We start from the raw sequence: 15,442 nt of genomic DNA, 5'->3' as shown, positions 1-15,442 counted from the left end.
CTCAGGCTGGGGTCCCCCGGGGCCACCCCCACCCCACTCTCCGAGGGGGGGTGCAGGAGAGGCGAGCCCCTCACCCTCAGGCTCCAGAAGACGCCAGTACAGACGCGGCAACCCCCGGGGGCCTGGGCTCTTCCTCCAGCCCCGCACTTGGGTTCCCTGCTCGGATGGGCCTCGAGGATGGGCACGACGCGGGGAACGGTGGGCCCCTCGGGGGCTGGGGGGAGGGAGGGCCCAGGCGGAGGGAGTTCCCGGCCTTGACCTTGCAGGCGTGGGAGCTGTCCGGCCAGTGGGCGGGGTCGGCCTCGGGCTGTGGGCGGCCGTGGCCGGCAGGGGGCGCTGCGCGCAGGCGGGCCCCTCCCGTCCCTGCGGCCTGTGGGCCCGGGACCTCCGCACACGCGCACGCGTGCACGCCCCGCGCACCTCTGGGGCGGGCCCCTTCCCCTCAGTTGTCCCCACAGGGCTGCTGCGTCTTCTCTGTGCAGGCATCGCCTGTCGTCCGCGGAGACCCACACTCAGCGCGCCCCCCGCGCCCTCCCAGGGCCGCCCTGGCAGACCCAGGAGCCCGGCTCGCTTGTCCTCAGGGCGCCACGCGCGGGCACACGCCACGCGCACCGCCCAGGCCTCCCAGCCACCTGCCCTCTGCTCCACCTGAAAGCTGAGGTCAGGAAGCTCCCACGCCCTGTAGGACACTTCCTCAGCCCCCCTCCTCCTCCCCAGGGGCTGCGGGTTTGCACCAGGTAAGAAGATGGACAGGTGGAGGAGGACTGGGGCGACTGTCGAGAATGAGGGCTGGCTGACCAGGCCGGTGGCCAGGGAGAGGGTGGGCCCGTCTCTTGGCTCCTCTCTGAGCCTCCGTTTCCTCGTCCGTCAAGTGCAGGTGAGGCTATCTGACCTCACCTTTCCAGGTTTCGTGGGATCAGTGAGGCGATGCAACGGAAGCCACCATGGGCCCCTTCCCTTCCCGTCAGGTTTTACTCTGATTCCTCTTCTCTCCTCGTCCTCCCTCTGGCTCCCCCTCCCTTCCTTCAGCCCTGAGTTCACGCACAGACACCTCCCCAGGGAGACGCCCACCCGGCCCGGCCGGGCAGCCCTGAGACCCGCCTCTGCCGAGAGCAGCCAGGTGTGGGGTCTTGGCAAGAGCCCTCGGCGTGAGCGGCTCGGCCCCAGCGCCCAGCGCCGCTGGGTGCCGGGAGGTGCTGGCTGCGGCAGGCCGATCCAGGGCCGGACCAAGCCCTGGCCGGTGCCCACTTGGCCTCAGGGGACAAAGGACCTTGTCCCTGGCCAGGCAGGGCCCAGGAGGATCTGCTCAAGGCCAGTGGGGGACAGGGGCTGACCTGGAAGCAGTCACCTCCACCACCGGGCCCGGAGCGGGAGCCAAGGTGCTGCTTGTCCGGAGCTGCCATGGCAACCAGGGCGCCTGTGGCCCCAGCCCAGTCCCCACAGCTGTCTCACGGAAGTGCCCTTCTCCCCCTTCCACGGGGACACGAAGGAGAGGGGCAGTCCTACTAAGCGACATTTTCTGACTCAGCCACATATCAGCTCATTTACTCCCAACCTGGGGGGGTGGGAATTATTATCCCCATTGTATAAATGGGGAAACTGAGGCCACTGAAAGTAAGCAGCTGGTCAGAGCTGCGAGCTACATGGCCATGTTCAAAATGTTTGTGCTCGTTTTGTTTTTTTCCTTAGAAGGTACCGGGGAGTAAACGCAGGTCCTCGTACTTGGGAAGCAGGTGCTCAACCACTGAGCTACATCCACTCCCCAATTTGAGTTGTATCTTTTAGTTGTTTGTTTTGTCTTTAAGAGGTACTGGGGAAAGAACCCAGGGCCTCAAACGGGCGCTCAACCACTTGAACTACATGCACTCCCCCATATTGTCTTTTTGAAAGCTCTCAACAGATAGGTATTACTGCTGGTGTGCCCATTTTATAGATGCAGAAACTGAGGCTAGGTGAGATGTAGAGGCGGGCACAAAAGTAAGCTTCTTGGTGGGACTCCCACCTTGGCCGCTGAGTGCAAGGCCAGTGTCTGTCCAGCACGCCCTCCACTGAGGGGAGGGAGAGGCGCCTGAGGTGCTGTGCAGCCCCAGGCAGGGAACCTCCTGAACCAGGAAGGCAAGTCCTGACCACTGCACGGCCACTTCCCTCCATTTACTGAGCTTTATTGAACGATTCCTCCCTGCCAGGCAAGGGTGGAAGTCTGCTCTGAACAGTGAGGGCACTAAGGAGGCCGAGGCCAGAGCCACTGAGCGGTGAGCAGGTGGGAATCGGGGCAGGTTTCCTAGAGGACTTGGGCTTCGGCAAAGTCCTGGAAGAGAGACAAGGAAGAAGGGCCTTCCAAACTCAGTGTTGCAGACTCAGAAGCGTATTTGGGGGAACTACCAGTATTTGGCCTAGCCGGAGTTAAGGGGGGCAGGTGGGCAGTGAGAGGGAGCCTCCCTTGCTTGTTAGGCATGGACGTTCAGACTCGGTCCTGAGGCAACGGGGAGCCAGCGGAGGGTTTTGAACAGGAGTGACCGGCAGCTTTGCATTTTGGAGGTCTCCCTCTGGTGGCGGAGAGGAGGGTGGCAAGGAGGTAAGGAGGCCGATGGGCTGAAGCAGGAGATGAGGGCTCATCTGGGCACAGGGACAGTATCAGATATGAGAAAGAGCTCCTGGGAACCTGGCACCCAGTGGGTGTGGGTGGAGGGGGAGGTGTCTGGATGACGCCCAGGTTCTGACCTGAGCAATGGGGATGGGAGGGGGACAAGGAGGAGCAGGCAGCCGGGCCCAGTGGGGGAACTGGGGGGGGCTGGAGACAGTGCTCTATGTATGGAGGCCACAGGCGGGACCCAGGGTGCCGGGTGGGTCCTCTAGGGAGCGAGAAGCACGCCGAGCTGGGAAACCACACCTGGGCTTAGGGGTGCGTGGAAGAGGAGCTAGCAAAGGAGACCGAAAGAAGCCCTCAGAGAGGTGGGAGGAGAGCCAGGAGAGGAGAGCCCTTCAAGAAGAAAGGGGTGTCCGCAGTGCCCCGTGCCGTGCAGCCAAGGGACACGAGGCCTGGATAGGAGGTCACAGGTGGCCTTTGCCAGAGCAATTCTAGTGGCCGGGGGTGGAAGCTCTAGTGCAGCAGGCGAGAGACTTGGACTTCGGTCCATGTGACCCCAAACCCCTGTCCTTTCCACTCCTCGGCGCTGACCCAGGCAGGTTCGTAAAGAAGTCAGAAGAGAGGAAGAAGCGAGATGGGGAATGCCAAGAGACGGAGCTGGAGCTCGAAGGGAGCAAGAGCACAAGGGAGGCCCCGCTTGGACACAGGCCCGGGGGACGCTGCTGAGGCCTGGGACGGCTGTAGCCGAGTCTGTGGCTGGGGAGGCAGGAGGAGGGGTCTGGTAGGATGCCTGGCCCTCTAGGAGGGACGGGCCAAGGCACCCGAAGAGGAGGAGGAGGGTTTGAAGCAGGCTTCGACAGAATGGGGAGAGCCGGCTAGGGACACATAAGGACGGCCGAGCCGAGCTGAGACACCTGCTGAGGCCGGAGGCCGGGGACTTCCACGGCTGCTCTCCAGGCAGCTAGCGATTGCCTCAGCAGGGCTCAGCGGCGCAGATGTGGGGTGCGGAGCCATGGAGGAGAGAGTGGGGGATGCGCCACGGGCCTCGGGGCTCCGGGCAGTGGCAAGCGCGAGCCAGAGGCGAGTAGCCAGGGGCTCTGGCTGGCTCTGTGGAAGGGGCTCTCCCAGGAGAGGGGAGCCTGTCCTCCAAGCAAAGGCCAACATGGAGTGTGCCAGAACCGCTGGCCATTTGATGTGGCCAGAGAGCAACGGACGCGGCACGGCAGGAGCAGGGGCTGGCTCCCAGCGGGCCTTGTAAGCCAGGCACGGAGCTTCCAGAAGGGATGGGAGGCTTTGAAGGGATTTTAGCAGGGGAGCAGCATGATCAGATTTGCATTTTCCAAAGATCACTGGGCCTGCAGCGTGGAGAATTGATTGGAACCAGGCAAAAGGAACCGGCAGAGAGACTGGTTCGAGGCTGTAGGGCAGCAGGGGTGGCGAGAAGAGGGCACAGTCAAGAAATATTTAGGATTCAGAATCAGCAGGACTTGATTTCATTGGGTGGGGGTGGGGGCAGTGAGAGTAGGGTCAAGCCTGCTTCCCAAGTACCACCCACTGAGCTGAAGAAAGCAGGGGTGCGTTTGCCTAAGGTGGGAGGGGCGCAGAGGGAGAAGTGGGGAGCACGAACCAGGTAACCTCTCTGGGGTAGGTAGAGATGCCCAAGGGTGAGGGCAGGGAGCCCGAAGAGCTCTCGATGGGAAGACTTATTTTAATCCTTCAGCAGAGTCTTCTCAGGGAGGAAGGGGTATTTGGGAAAATACCTTGATGCGGTGGCTCTTTGGGACCCACATGGCCACGTAAGTGGTTGAGCTGAACGTCTTTGGTCCCTGCCAGGGAGGAAGAGAGCACGAGCTGAGGGGCTGAGAAGGGAGGGGGAGCTAGGGGAGGGAAGGCAGAACGCGGGAGAAGCGGGAGAAGCGGGAGAAGGGCCCGTGGGGATTCCCAGCGGGGAGCGGCCTGCGTTTTACTGGCAGAGGCACCTGGCGGCCTGTTTGTGATCTGATGTAGTCTGATTAGCTGGGGAACAAGGCCTCCCCCGCCGCCCCCCTCCGCACCCCACAGCTGTCTTCAGGAGTTTCTTCGATTCGCAGCTGCTTTCTGTGAGTGGGGTTTTAGGTGGCAAAGAAGGGGTGCACTTCCCTCCACGCCTGGGTTTATGGGGCACAGATTGCGCCAGCCTATTTGGAGGCAGCGGGCGTCAGAGCAGGCCCCCCCCACAGGTGGCTGTGGCCTTGGGGCATCTAAGAAGGGAAGGCCCTGGAACCTCAGGCCCCACACCCGGCCCCCCTGCTGCTCCTTCACGGGCAGCCCTCAGGCTGGGACTCTGCCCGCAGCAGAGTCAGGCCTGTCTGACCCTGGAAAAACTGGGGGTTCCGGCTCAGCGCCCACCCCCTCGGCCCTCCCCACGTGTCAGGTGAACTCGGGGTGGAGCGAGCACGTGAGCGCCACGCCTGCTGCCACCCACACCCCTCCCACCCACCAGACACACATAACCCCTTCTCCCCTGCCAGCCTGCCTGGCCCGTCTCTTGGACGGCAGAGGAGCCTCCAGAGCGGGAGATGGCCGGGGAGACAGAGGCCCCCGGGGCTCAGGAGGCCACAGCCACGGGACCGGGCCCCGGGCGCCGGCCGGGCCAGGAGGGCGGCGGCTGGGCCCGGGGGCTGGCGGGCCGGCTCTGCACAGCCAGCAAGGCGCTGTTCGCCGAGTTCCTGGCCACGGGGCTGTACGTGTTCTTCGGCGTGGGCGCCGGCCTGCACTGGCCCTCGGCGCTGCCCTCCATCCTGCAGATGGCCATCGCCTTCAATCTGACCACGGCCATGGTTGTGCAGGTCACCTGGAAGGCCAGCGGGGCCCACGTCAACCCCGCCGTCACGCTGGCCTTCCTCGTGGGCTCCCACATCTCCTTGCCTCGGGCTGTGGCCTACGTGGCTGCCCAGCTGGCGGGGGCCACCGTGGGGGCCGCCCTGCTTTACGGGGTCACGCCAGGAGACATCCGAGGCACCCTTGGAGTCAACATGGTAGGTGCAGGGAGGGGCGCGTGGCGGGTGCTAGGCCAGGGGGACGGAAGGGGGAGCCCACCCACCCGCATCTCGACAGCTGCTCTAGGCTGGGCCTGGGACCCAGAGGAAGCAGACACGGGTCTCAGCCCAGGCAGAGCAGGAAGAGGAATGTGGGGTGAGGGACAGCTGGAGAGGGGAGAAGCCGCACCACGAAGGCTCCTTGGGACTGGGATCTCCTTCAAGTAGACCACCAGGCATCGCGGGGGGGGACCGGGGCAGCCAAGGGAGGACTGGGGCTGTGGGTGATGGAAGGACCCACTCGCGCTTCCCCCCGAGCGCCACTACTTTGCCCCTGCTCCTCCCTCCAGGCCCTGGCACCCTGTCTCACTCCCCCAGATTCCCCCCGTCATCTGTTACTCCCCAACTCCCCAAATCTCCTTCCTCTCCTTCCCAGTGTCCTCCGGTCTACGCTCGAGCAGGCCGCAGCCGCCCTGAGCCTTCCCTTGCCCCCCAGCTCCCGCCTCCCGCTCCTGAACCACTGGCCCCACCGAGTTGGGGGTGGGGGGCACTCACTCCTGCAGGGGCAGGTGAGCAGGGCTGACACCCCTGGCCCAACTCTCCTCTGGCACGTCGTCTCCTTAAGGCCCGCAGCTGGGAGGTGGCAAGGCGTTCCCCCGCTGCAGGGGCGCTCACCGCCCGGTGGGCACGGCCTGCGTCTACTCCAGCGTAACCCCCTCTGCCAGGTCCGGAGCAGCATCTCGGAGGGCCAGGCCGTGGCAGTGGAGCTGGTACTGACCCTGCAGCTGGTGCTCTGCGTCTTTGCTTCCACCGACAGCCGCCAGGCATCTGGCTCCCCGGCCGCTATGATTGGGATCTCTGTGGCACTGGGCCACCTCATTGGGGTAAGGGGAAAAGGGTACACCGTGCACCTGTGCCCACGGGGTCCCTCCCTGCGGAAGCCCTACCCTCCAGGGGGCAGCCGTCAAGGCTGGGTCAGGGCTCTGTGCCAGAGCAGAGGGGACTGTCCCCTCCCAGGCTGCCTTCAGCCTCCTAACACCCTCAACTTGCTCCCCAGATCTACTTCACCGGCTGCTCCATGAACCCAGCCCGCTCCTTTGGTCCCGCCGTCATCATTGGGCAGTTCACAGTCCACTGGGTAAGACCCTCTGCTGCAGTCACTGGGGAAGGAAGGGCAGCGATAGGGGCTGGGGGTTCCACCAGGAGGGGCTCAGCAGAGACCTCACGGCCCCCCAGGGGAGATTTCCCTACACTCGGAGGACCAGGGGACGAATGCTTGCCTGTGCCTCCTTTCTTTTGACCTTCAGCAGCCTGGGGTACCCAGTGGACTGGCCAAAAATGGGACAAGGCAGGAGCTGCAGCCCCGGCTCAGGCCTTAAGGCCCTGGCTGCTTCCTCATACCCTTTCTCCACGGGCACTGATTTCCAAACTTGGGTAGAGAGAAAGACAAACATTAGTAGACACGCACACCAGCAGCAGAGCCCAGCAGTAGCCAGGTCTCCTGGCTGAAATGGGGGGAGTGACTGGGAGAAGGCGGGGGTGGCGGGCAGGCCCCCCCACCTGCGTGGACGCGGGAGGCACGACTCGCGGTTCTGGAATTTACCACCTTGCAGACAGCCCAAGGGTTCCTGGGAGACCACGCCAGCACGTGTGTCAGGCCCGGGCCCCAGAGCCGCCCCGTGACCCTGAGAGCTCGTGAATGGACTTCTCTCTGCTCCCGCAGATTTTCTGGGTGGGACCCCTGACGGGGGCCATCCTGGCTTCGCTGATCTACAACTTCATCCTGTTCCCCGACACCAAGACGCTGGCCGAGCGGCTGGCCATCCTCACGGGCACTGCGGAGCAGGAGAAAGGGGGAGCGGGAGAGCCCCAGAAGAAAGAACCGGAGTCCACCGACGGGGACGCCGAAATGGAGTGTGTGTCAGACCACACAGACCTGGGCCCTCGTTCTTGGGCTCCAGAGAGGTGCCCGGTAGCCTGACTGTAAGACCTGACTTCAGGGCTTCCTGGGGGCCTTGCAAGGAAGGATGGAGAGTGCAGGCCTCTTGCCCTAACAGGCCTGGTTGCACTTCTAGAAAGAACCTGGGGAGCCTATCTGTCCAGTTCCCTCCGCGTAGGCCTTCCGTCTCTCAGCAGGACAGAGTGGAGGAAGGCAGGGAAATTCATGACTGTCCTCTCCTCCTCCCAGGCATCTGGACCCCGGAGGAGTTCGAGGCCTCCAGCTCCCCACGGCCTGGGGCAGTAAAGGCCACTCAAGTCCTGGGGGCCACTCTCAGAGACATCAGGGAACACCCATTTTGCATCCTATTGGGGAGGAAGGGCAGGACTCCTGGAAGAACCAGGCCTGGGATGGCCTTCTGAGCACCAAGGGCGTTTTCTGCCCTTTGGTTTGGGGGCGACAGCTTCCCTGTCAGAGTAGGGGCTTCCTGACCAAAGGGACCGCTCTCCAAACAGATCGTTCCCCACCCCTCTTTTCACTCAGGACAGGACCCTGCCCTTGGGAAGAGCTGACACAGAGAGGAGCCTGCTCTTGGGCTGCTGGAGGGACAGGAAGTGGGCAAGGGAAGGTCTGGGGCCAGAGAGGCCTTTTCCAGGGCAGACTCTCCCCAGGTGCGGCCTGCCTTCCACCCCACGGCCCCACTCACAGCAACGACCTGAGAAGGGAAGGCTTCAGCCCGTCCCTCGGCCATGACCTGGGCCAGAGGGAGTGAGCTCCAGGCCCAGATTCTCAGCTCTACTGGGAACCCCCAAGAGCTGCTGAATATGTTTAATATGTCCCAAGGTTGGTAGGAACCCCAGGAATGACAGGAAACTAAGATTTGAAGTCCAGTGCTTCTGAGGGACTAGAAAAGGCTCAACTGATTTGCTAATACTTAAAGAAACTCTAAATCTACTCTGCCCATGACTTTTAGGGTCCCACCTGGATCTTGACTTTGCCAGCTGTAAAATGGGCACAATCCTCCCTCATAGACTGCTGAGAAAACAAGCGAATGGAAAATGCTTCGGCAAGTTAAAATGCTATTTAAAAAAACCTCAATAAATGATGATCATTGCTGTTATTGTAATTATTGGTTTGAATACGATTGCTGTTGATAATGGGAGGGAGGAGGGGAAGAGAGAGAAAGGGAGCTGATGGAGAGGGAGGGAGGGAAGAGGCCTTTCCCTCATTTCCCGCTCCCTCACCAGGGGCCCTGCCTCCTCTCTGGGTCGACCGACCTGGGAGCCCTGCGGGTGTGGGGCGCGCGAGGTTGAGGGAAGGGCCCGGGATGGAAGAGACAAGCCAATAACAGTCAGTTCTCATCTCTATGGTGCCCATCACCATGGTACCCTGCAGCAGGAGCCAAATCCATGAAAAAGGATAGGTCCTTTCCCACGATGTCTCCCAAGGGGCTGGAGCTGGGAGAGGGGCTACCAATGTCCCTAGGGCACTGTGCCCAGTGCAGTAGCTGAGCCCCGAGGCCGTGTTGGCATCAGGGCAGTGTTGTCCACATCTCTCCAAGCTGGGCCCCCCTCATCCAGCTCACAATCTCCCAGAGCCCAGGGCATTCTGTGCCCTTTTACAAGCAGAGATGGCTGGGTGTGTGTGCGTGTGTGCACAGAGGGTGTGATTGACTTGTTAAAGGTCACCCAGTTCAGTACCGTAGTCCCCTAAGGTGTCCCCAGCTCCCAGCTTAGAATTTTCCAAAATAGAGCTCTGGGGTGGCTTATACAAGCTGCAACCAAAGGAAGGGAGCAGGAAGCAGAGGGCTGGAAAGGGCAGGGGATGAAGCTCCCGCAGTAGGCGCTTAAGCATCTTGACAAATTATCTCTGCGTCCCCAGAGCCAAGCACACACTGGGTGCTCAATAAAAGTTTGATGAATGACTGACTGAGGCTGAGCAGCGGGGGAGGGCAAAGGAGGGCAGGCAGCAATTGATCAAAAGAAGGAAAATTCAGGCATTACCACTCCAAATGAGGCAAAACAGCAGCTGAGAAGCCTTTGCTTCCAGGAAGGGGTGGCTGGGGAGCAGGGTGCAGATCCAGACCTTAGAGTCCCCACCCCCTACTCCAGCGCTGCACAGACCAACCTCTGCCACAGGGATGTTGGGCCAAAAGGCAAGGGTGCCTGTCCGAAGAGAAAGCTGCCCTATGTCAGGACAGACTAGAGCAAGAGGAGTCACCTTCAGCAGGAGAGGCATGAGGCCAGACTCTGAAAAGCATCAAGGTTAGACAGGAACAAGTAACCAAAGGTTGGCTTCTCCCCTGGAGCCCTTCAGCAGGGCAGTGGGACAGCTGTTAGGGTGCAGGAAGGGCTGGCCTTTGGAGAACTGAATCTCAGCAGTTCCAGCCTGGGGGGAGCAGGCTTCAGTGTCACAGCCCCTGGGCACGGATGGGGGTAAGAGGGCGGGAGAGGACAGAGACTCAACCAGGCAGGCCCTCTTCCAGCATTCCCTTCCCCCCCTATTGTCAGGGGAAGTTTTTAATTAATGGTGTGTAATCTGATCTGGCCCTTCTCCCTGCTGAGCATTGCCTTCAATCAGTGGAGCCATCTGCAATTGCAATTCATAATTCTCCAGAAAGGGAGGGGGATTCGGAATGGGTGCCTTGGTGATTAATGCAATTAGCCTTTTATGTTGATGATTGTCTTAGCAGGAGCATGATGTGAGCTGAGCCCAGGCTGACGCCTCCCAATTGGCTGGCATGAAGGCCCTCGCCACTCCCCCCGCAGTGCACTTCTTTAACCTGCCACCCCCAGGTAGAAAGAGGACAGGCTCATCTGGGGCCGTGCGGTGCAAGGGGAAAAGCCCAGGGAGGGGCCAGGGCTCAGGGACACATTTGGTCCAAGACTGAAGGAAGAGGAGGATCAAGACAATGGTCCAGAGACTCACTTTCCAAAGAAACTCACTTTGACTTAAAGGATACCTGTGCACCCAAAGTAAAACATAAAATAAAACCACAAATAAGGGTAGTACAGAGGTTGAAAGAGCTTAATTACAGGCTCAGGAACTGAGCTGTATGAAGTCGAGCAAGTTACTTAAGGATTCTGAGGCTTGCTTTCCTCATATGGAAAATGGGGATATTACAGCACACTTCCTAAGGCTGCTGTCATGACAGGAGACGTGTCCAGCACTGCACCAACACACAGCTCTCAGTCACTGGTAGCTATTTTTACCATCGTCGTGGTAGACTGCCATTCCCTCTGCCAATGAGCTCAGCTGCTTTCCCTGAACTTTTGGAGGCTCAGGCTGTTACTAGAGAAGTGGTCACGTCCTTCCCATACCCCAGGTGTTTGAACTAAGTGGGAAAGGGAGAGCACAGAAAAGGGATTCCAGAACCGTCAAGAATCAAACACAAGAAAAGCCTTCTCAGAACAGAGGAAGTGGAGCACTGGAGTGCTCATGGCAGGGAGGGTTGATCTGAGGGAGCTTCAGGGAATGAGGGTCGGTAAGGAGGCTGTTTGAGGGCTAAAGGGGTGAAAAGCAGGACACTGAGGATTTGGAATTTTTTATGAATGCTAAATAAGGGAAAAAAAGAAAAAAAGGGAGCAGCCATCAGAGCCAAGGGTTGAAGAGGTAGCACAGCCCCAATGCACTGAAATTCGCAAGGTCTCATCTTATAATGAGGTCGAAGTGACCTGGGACAAGCTGATTGGGTTTTTTTTCTTTTTTAAAGATTTTTTTATTTCTCTACCCTTCCCCCCCAACCCCGGCTGTCTGTTCTCTGTGTTTATTTGCTGTGTCTTCTTTGTCTGCTTCTGTTGTTGTCAGCAGCACGGGAATCTGTGTTTCTTTTTGTTGCATCATCTTGTTGTGTCAGCTTTCCGTGTGTGTGGTGCCATTCCTGGGCAGGCTGCACTTTCTTTCGCTCTGGGCGGCTCTCCTTACGGGGCACACTCCTTGCGCGTGGGGCTCCCCTATGCGGGGGACACCCCCACGTGGCAGGGCACTCCTTGTGCGCATCAGCACTGCGCATGGCCAGCTCCACACGGGTCAAGGAGGCCCGGGGTTTGAACCGCGGACCTCCCATGTGGTAGACGGACGCCCTAACCACTGGGCCAAGTCCGCTTCCCTGGTTGGGTTTTCTGTTGTTGTTTAAGGAGGTACTGAGGGCTGAACCCAGGACTGCCGTGGCTGGGGTTTTGATGGGACACACACCGGGCCTGGTGAAGGGATCTCGGTAGTCTCCCTGGTCCCACGGTGCTGTTCTCCATGATCATGACCACGCTGCAGAGAGCACAGGGAAGAGTCCCGAGGAGAAAAGGATGGCTATCAAGAGATTGTAACCCATGGCCTAATACTAGGCCCAGGCAATGTCAGAGAGGAAGACAGCGAGGGAAGGAGGGAGGGAAGAAGTTAAGGGCTAATCAAGATGAAGCATCCGGCCAAGCTGTGGCCACTCTGGGCAGCTGTGGCAGGGGGTCGGCACAGCCAAGACCTGCAATCACTTCTCAGGGAGAGGCAGCTACACTGAAGCACAGTCACATATTTAGCAAAAGCCAGGGAGGGGAGGCTTGGCTGGTGAAGGGGGTTTATCAGAGTGAGGAGTCCAACAGCATTAATTAATAGGTTGCAGTTAATGAGCAGAAAAAAGGGGTGTGTGTGAAAAACAATGTTTCAGAGCTCTGATCAAGCCACATAATGGATTGATTAGTGCCACAACTAGAGATGGAAGAGGCCAGAGTCAGAGGCAGGGACCAATAACCCCACCCCCCATGGACAGATGGAGAAAGGACCAGTGGCCAAAGAGGCCAAGACAGCCAAGTCAGGGGCATTCAGTTCTGAAACAGGCTGAGGCATTTCCTCTGCCCCATGATGCTTCTGGGTTCTCCCTAGTGCCTCATTCGTTCTTGTATGTCTGCTTAAATCTCCTGAGACTAAGCCTTTAGCTTCCTACCTTCTCTGAATTCCCAAAGCACTCTGCTCCCAACTGGCACTGAAAAGACTTCATAATCGTTTAAGCACCTCTCTCTACCCAAACAGGAAGACCTTAAAATTTTATTTTTAGCCAGCTCTCATCTCAGGGCAACAGGTTCCTTAACTTTACTCTCTGTCATGCAAGATGAGGCTTCCTTTCTCTCTCGGTACCCAAAGCACAGCCTTCCAGTTTTAAGGGAGGAGGGGCCCCCTCTGGTATCCTGAATTTGATGAAAAATTAGGCAAATGATTGCAATAAACTCTCCCAATGCCCTGCCTCGAGAGTATCTAACATCTCTCATCTTTTTCGTTATATGCTAAAGCACCCTGGATGAGTTTCAGTACTATATTGGGTGTTCTATTATTTTAGTCATAGCATCACTGATCCACGATGGCTTTTTTCCCCTTCCCTGGTCCAGGGGTCACATGTGATGGCTCTGGGATTCATATGTGAGACAGATTTTGATCCTATCCTACACATAACTTGCCTTCTTTGTGCCAGGTGGCCTTGGGCTGAGCCTTGGTTTCCTTGCTTTTCCTATACTGTAGCTCCCCTCAACCTGAGCAATCTCCCTGTTTTAATATTTCTTTGATCACAGCAAAGTAGACTCCCTGGTTTCCACATCTGGTCACACAAATAGCGAACACTTCCAACCCAAATAACAATGACTATAACATGCACCATGGGAGCAGATGTGGCTCAGTGGTTGAGCGCCCGCTTCCCCCACGGGAGGTCCTGAGTTTGGTCCCTGGTGCCTCCTAAACAAAACAACACACAAAACGAGGAAACCAACTCAGGGGAACCAATGTGACTCAGTTGCTGAGTACCGGCTTCCCACATACAAAGTCCAGAGTTCAGTCCCCAGTCCTGGTACCTAAAAAAAAGGAGATGCACCACTATTTTATGAACCAGTAAGAAAGAAAGAACACTGCCTTCATTATATTTGTAAGATGCCAATGATTATAGGGTGTCCCAATTCTCAGCTATAAAAATAATTTATAAAGGCATCTTATAATCAATGAAATTATCATTTCTCCTTCAAATCTTGATTCTTTTCACTGGGTTTTAATAAAAAGGAAAAAGGATGGAGTAGATGCAGCTTAAGCAAGGGAGGTTCCAGGTTCAGTTCCCAGAGCCTCCTAAAGGAAAAACAAAACAGACAACAAGCAGACAAGCAAAAACCAGCCAGCACGGGAGTGGATGTGTCTCAAGCAGCTGGTGCCCACTTCCCACACCGGAGGTCCTGGGTTCAGTTCCTGGTACCTACTAAAGCAGATGAGCAGACAGGACGAGCAGAAAGCGAGCAAACACAGCAAGCAGACAATGAACAGACAGACAAAGGAACCATCTGTGGGAGAGAAGACCAAAAAAAGGGGATGAGCAAAAACGAGCAGACAATGAGCACAAACAATGAGTAAAGACAAGGGAGCCATCTTGGGGGATGAAGGAGAAGGGAGAGCCAAGGTGGGGACCATACAGGAGGGCCTCGAGTCTTACTCAAGGGGGAGACCATTGCCGTGGTGCACTCTCACCTCCTCCTGCATATCTGTTACTATATCAGCTTGTAAGTATCCAGGCCACCCCTCGTGGTGAACCCCACTTTTTTCAAGGAGGTAAAACAAAACACAAACCACACCAAGCTGGAACCACAGTTTTGAGATGATGGCCTACCACTGCAACACCATTTATCCAACCATTTCCCTCCCCACTGGGCTATCTTCCCCAGAGCCTCTAGGGCCGGTGTCAGAAGATGCAGAGATTAGTCATTTCCTCCTAATCAGGCTAAAACAGCTCCCTTAAGCTGCTGTTGCCGACTGCAGGCAGTTCCCGTTAAAGCAAAGCAGCTGGAAAGGGCTTGGCCCTTCAATGCCAGCAGTTGCATCTCCACAGTACGGCTGCTCTGCTGAGGGGCTGGACTCTGTCCAGGAGCATTGGGCATTCAGCCCAGTCAAGGTATATTAACCTGGGAGGAAAGAGAAGCCAGCTCCCTGGGAGGTGGGGAGGTGGGGAGGTGGTTCATTTAAGCACCTTCACCCCCAGGCTTTGCTCTCCCAAGAGGAAGAAAAATCTCAATGCTTTCACAAGTCTCTCTCTACTAAAATTGGGAAAACTGTATTATCAAAAAGGCACTTTTGTTGTGGCAGGAACGACTCTGTAAAAACACATCTAAGAAGAGGTCCAGGGCAGTAGATTTGGCCCAATGGATAGGGCGTCTGCCGACCACATGGGAGGTCCAAGGTTCAAACCCCGGGCCTCCTAACCCGTGTGATGAGCTGGCCCACGCGCAGTGCTGATGCGCGCAAGGAGTGCCCTGCCACGCAGGAGTGTCCCCCGTGTAGGGGAGCCCCACACGCAAGGAGTGCGCCCCGTAAGGAAAGCCATCCTGTGTGAAAGAAAGTGCAGCCTGCCTAAGAATGGCACCGCACACACGGAGAGCTGACAGAACAAGACAACGCAACAAAAAGAAACAGATTCCTGGTGCCACTGATAAGGATAGAAGTGGTCACAGAACAACACACAGCGAATGGACACAGCAGACAACTGGGGGGGGGGGTGGAGGTGGGAGGTTGGCGGGGAAGGGGAGAGAAATAAAAAATAAATCTTTAAAAAAAAAATAAAAAATAACAGATCCACCTGTTAGTTCTGACAAAAAGACATTAGGCCACTGACTACTTGGGCTCATTCTTCTTTGCTGAGCTGATTTTCTTCTCTGTACTCTGAAGTATTCTTCTGATCTCAGATGTGCCTACATGTGGACCAACAGACTGACTACCTCTTAGAGAGCACTGAGCCCTAGGATTGTGAGGGAGAAAGCTGAACAGCCTTCAGAAAGCCTTGGCACAAGGCAGGCTGCTGAGGAGAGATCACTCGAAGACTTCTTATTCTAAGCCAGATGGTGAACAGGAGACAGGGTGAGAGCTAATGCCACTCAAGGGGAAAGCCAA

General features: G+C 57.6%; 1 protein-coding gene across 2 annotated transcripts; it reads left to right on the top strand.

Moving 5' to 3' along the window:
- Positions 1-5,105: 5,105 nt before the first annotated feature.
- On the top strand, positions 5,106-8,669 carry AQP6 (aquaporin 6). 2 transcript variants are annotated; one of them, XM_058308259.1, is made up of 5 exons: positions 5,106-5,604; positions 6,330-6,488; positions 6,662-6,742; positions 7,328-7,587; positions 8,517-8,669. In XM_058308259.1, exons 1-4 carry the CDS (start codon positions 5,146-5,148, stop codon positions 7,583-7,585), a joined length of 957 nt encoding a protein of 318 aa, XP_058164242.1. In that variant the 5' UTR covers positions 5,106-5,145; the 3' UTR covers positions 7,586-7,587; positions 8,517-8,669. The 2 variants fall into 2 exon arrangements, with proteins under 2 accessions (XP_058164242.1, XP_058164241.1); XM_058308258.1 differs by having other exon boundaries at positions 7,328-8,669.
- The last annotated feature ends 6,773 nt before the right edge of the window (positions 8,670-15,442 follow it).

The sequence above is a fragment of the Dasypus novemcinctus genome, chromosome 12 (assembly GCF_030445035.2).
Source record: "Dasypus novemcinctus isolate mDasNov1 chromosome 12, mDasNov1.1.hap2, whole genome shotgun sequence".
Lineage (NCBI taxonomy): Eukaryota > Metazoa > Chordata > Mammalia > Cingulata > Dasypodidae > Dasypus > Dasypus novemcinctus.
This window is presented reverse-complemented; position numbering and strand designations above follow the sequence as displayed.

What these genes read in the sequence shown, in the direction of transcription:
- AQP6 (XM_058308259.1), top strand. Translation starts at nt 5,146, where the DNA reads ATGGCCGGGGAGACAGAGGCCCCCGGGGCTCAGGAGGCCACAGCCACG. An exon ending in GCACCCTTGGAGTCAACATG is followed by an intron (nt 5,605 to 6,329) that starts GTAGGTGCAGGG and finishes CCCCTCTGCCAG; the next exon opens with GTCCGGAGCAGCATCTCGGA. An exon ending in GGCAGTTCACAGTCCACTGG is followed by an intron (nt 6,743 to 7,327) that starts GTAAGACCCTCT and finishes CTGCTCCCGCAG; the next exon opens with ATTTTCTGGGTGGGACCCCT.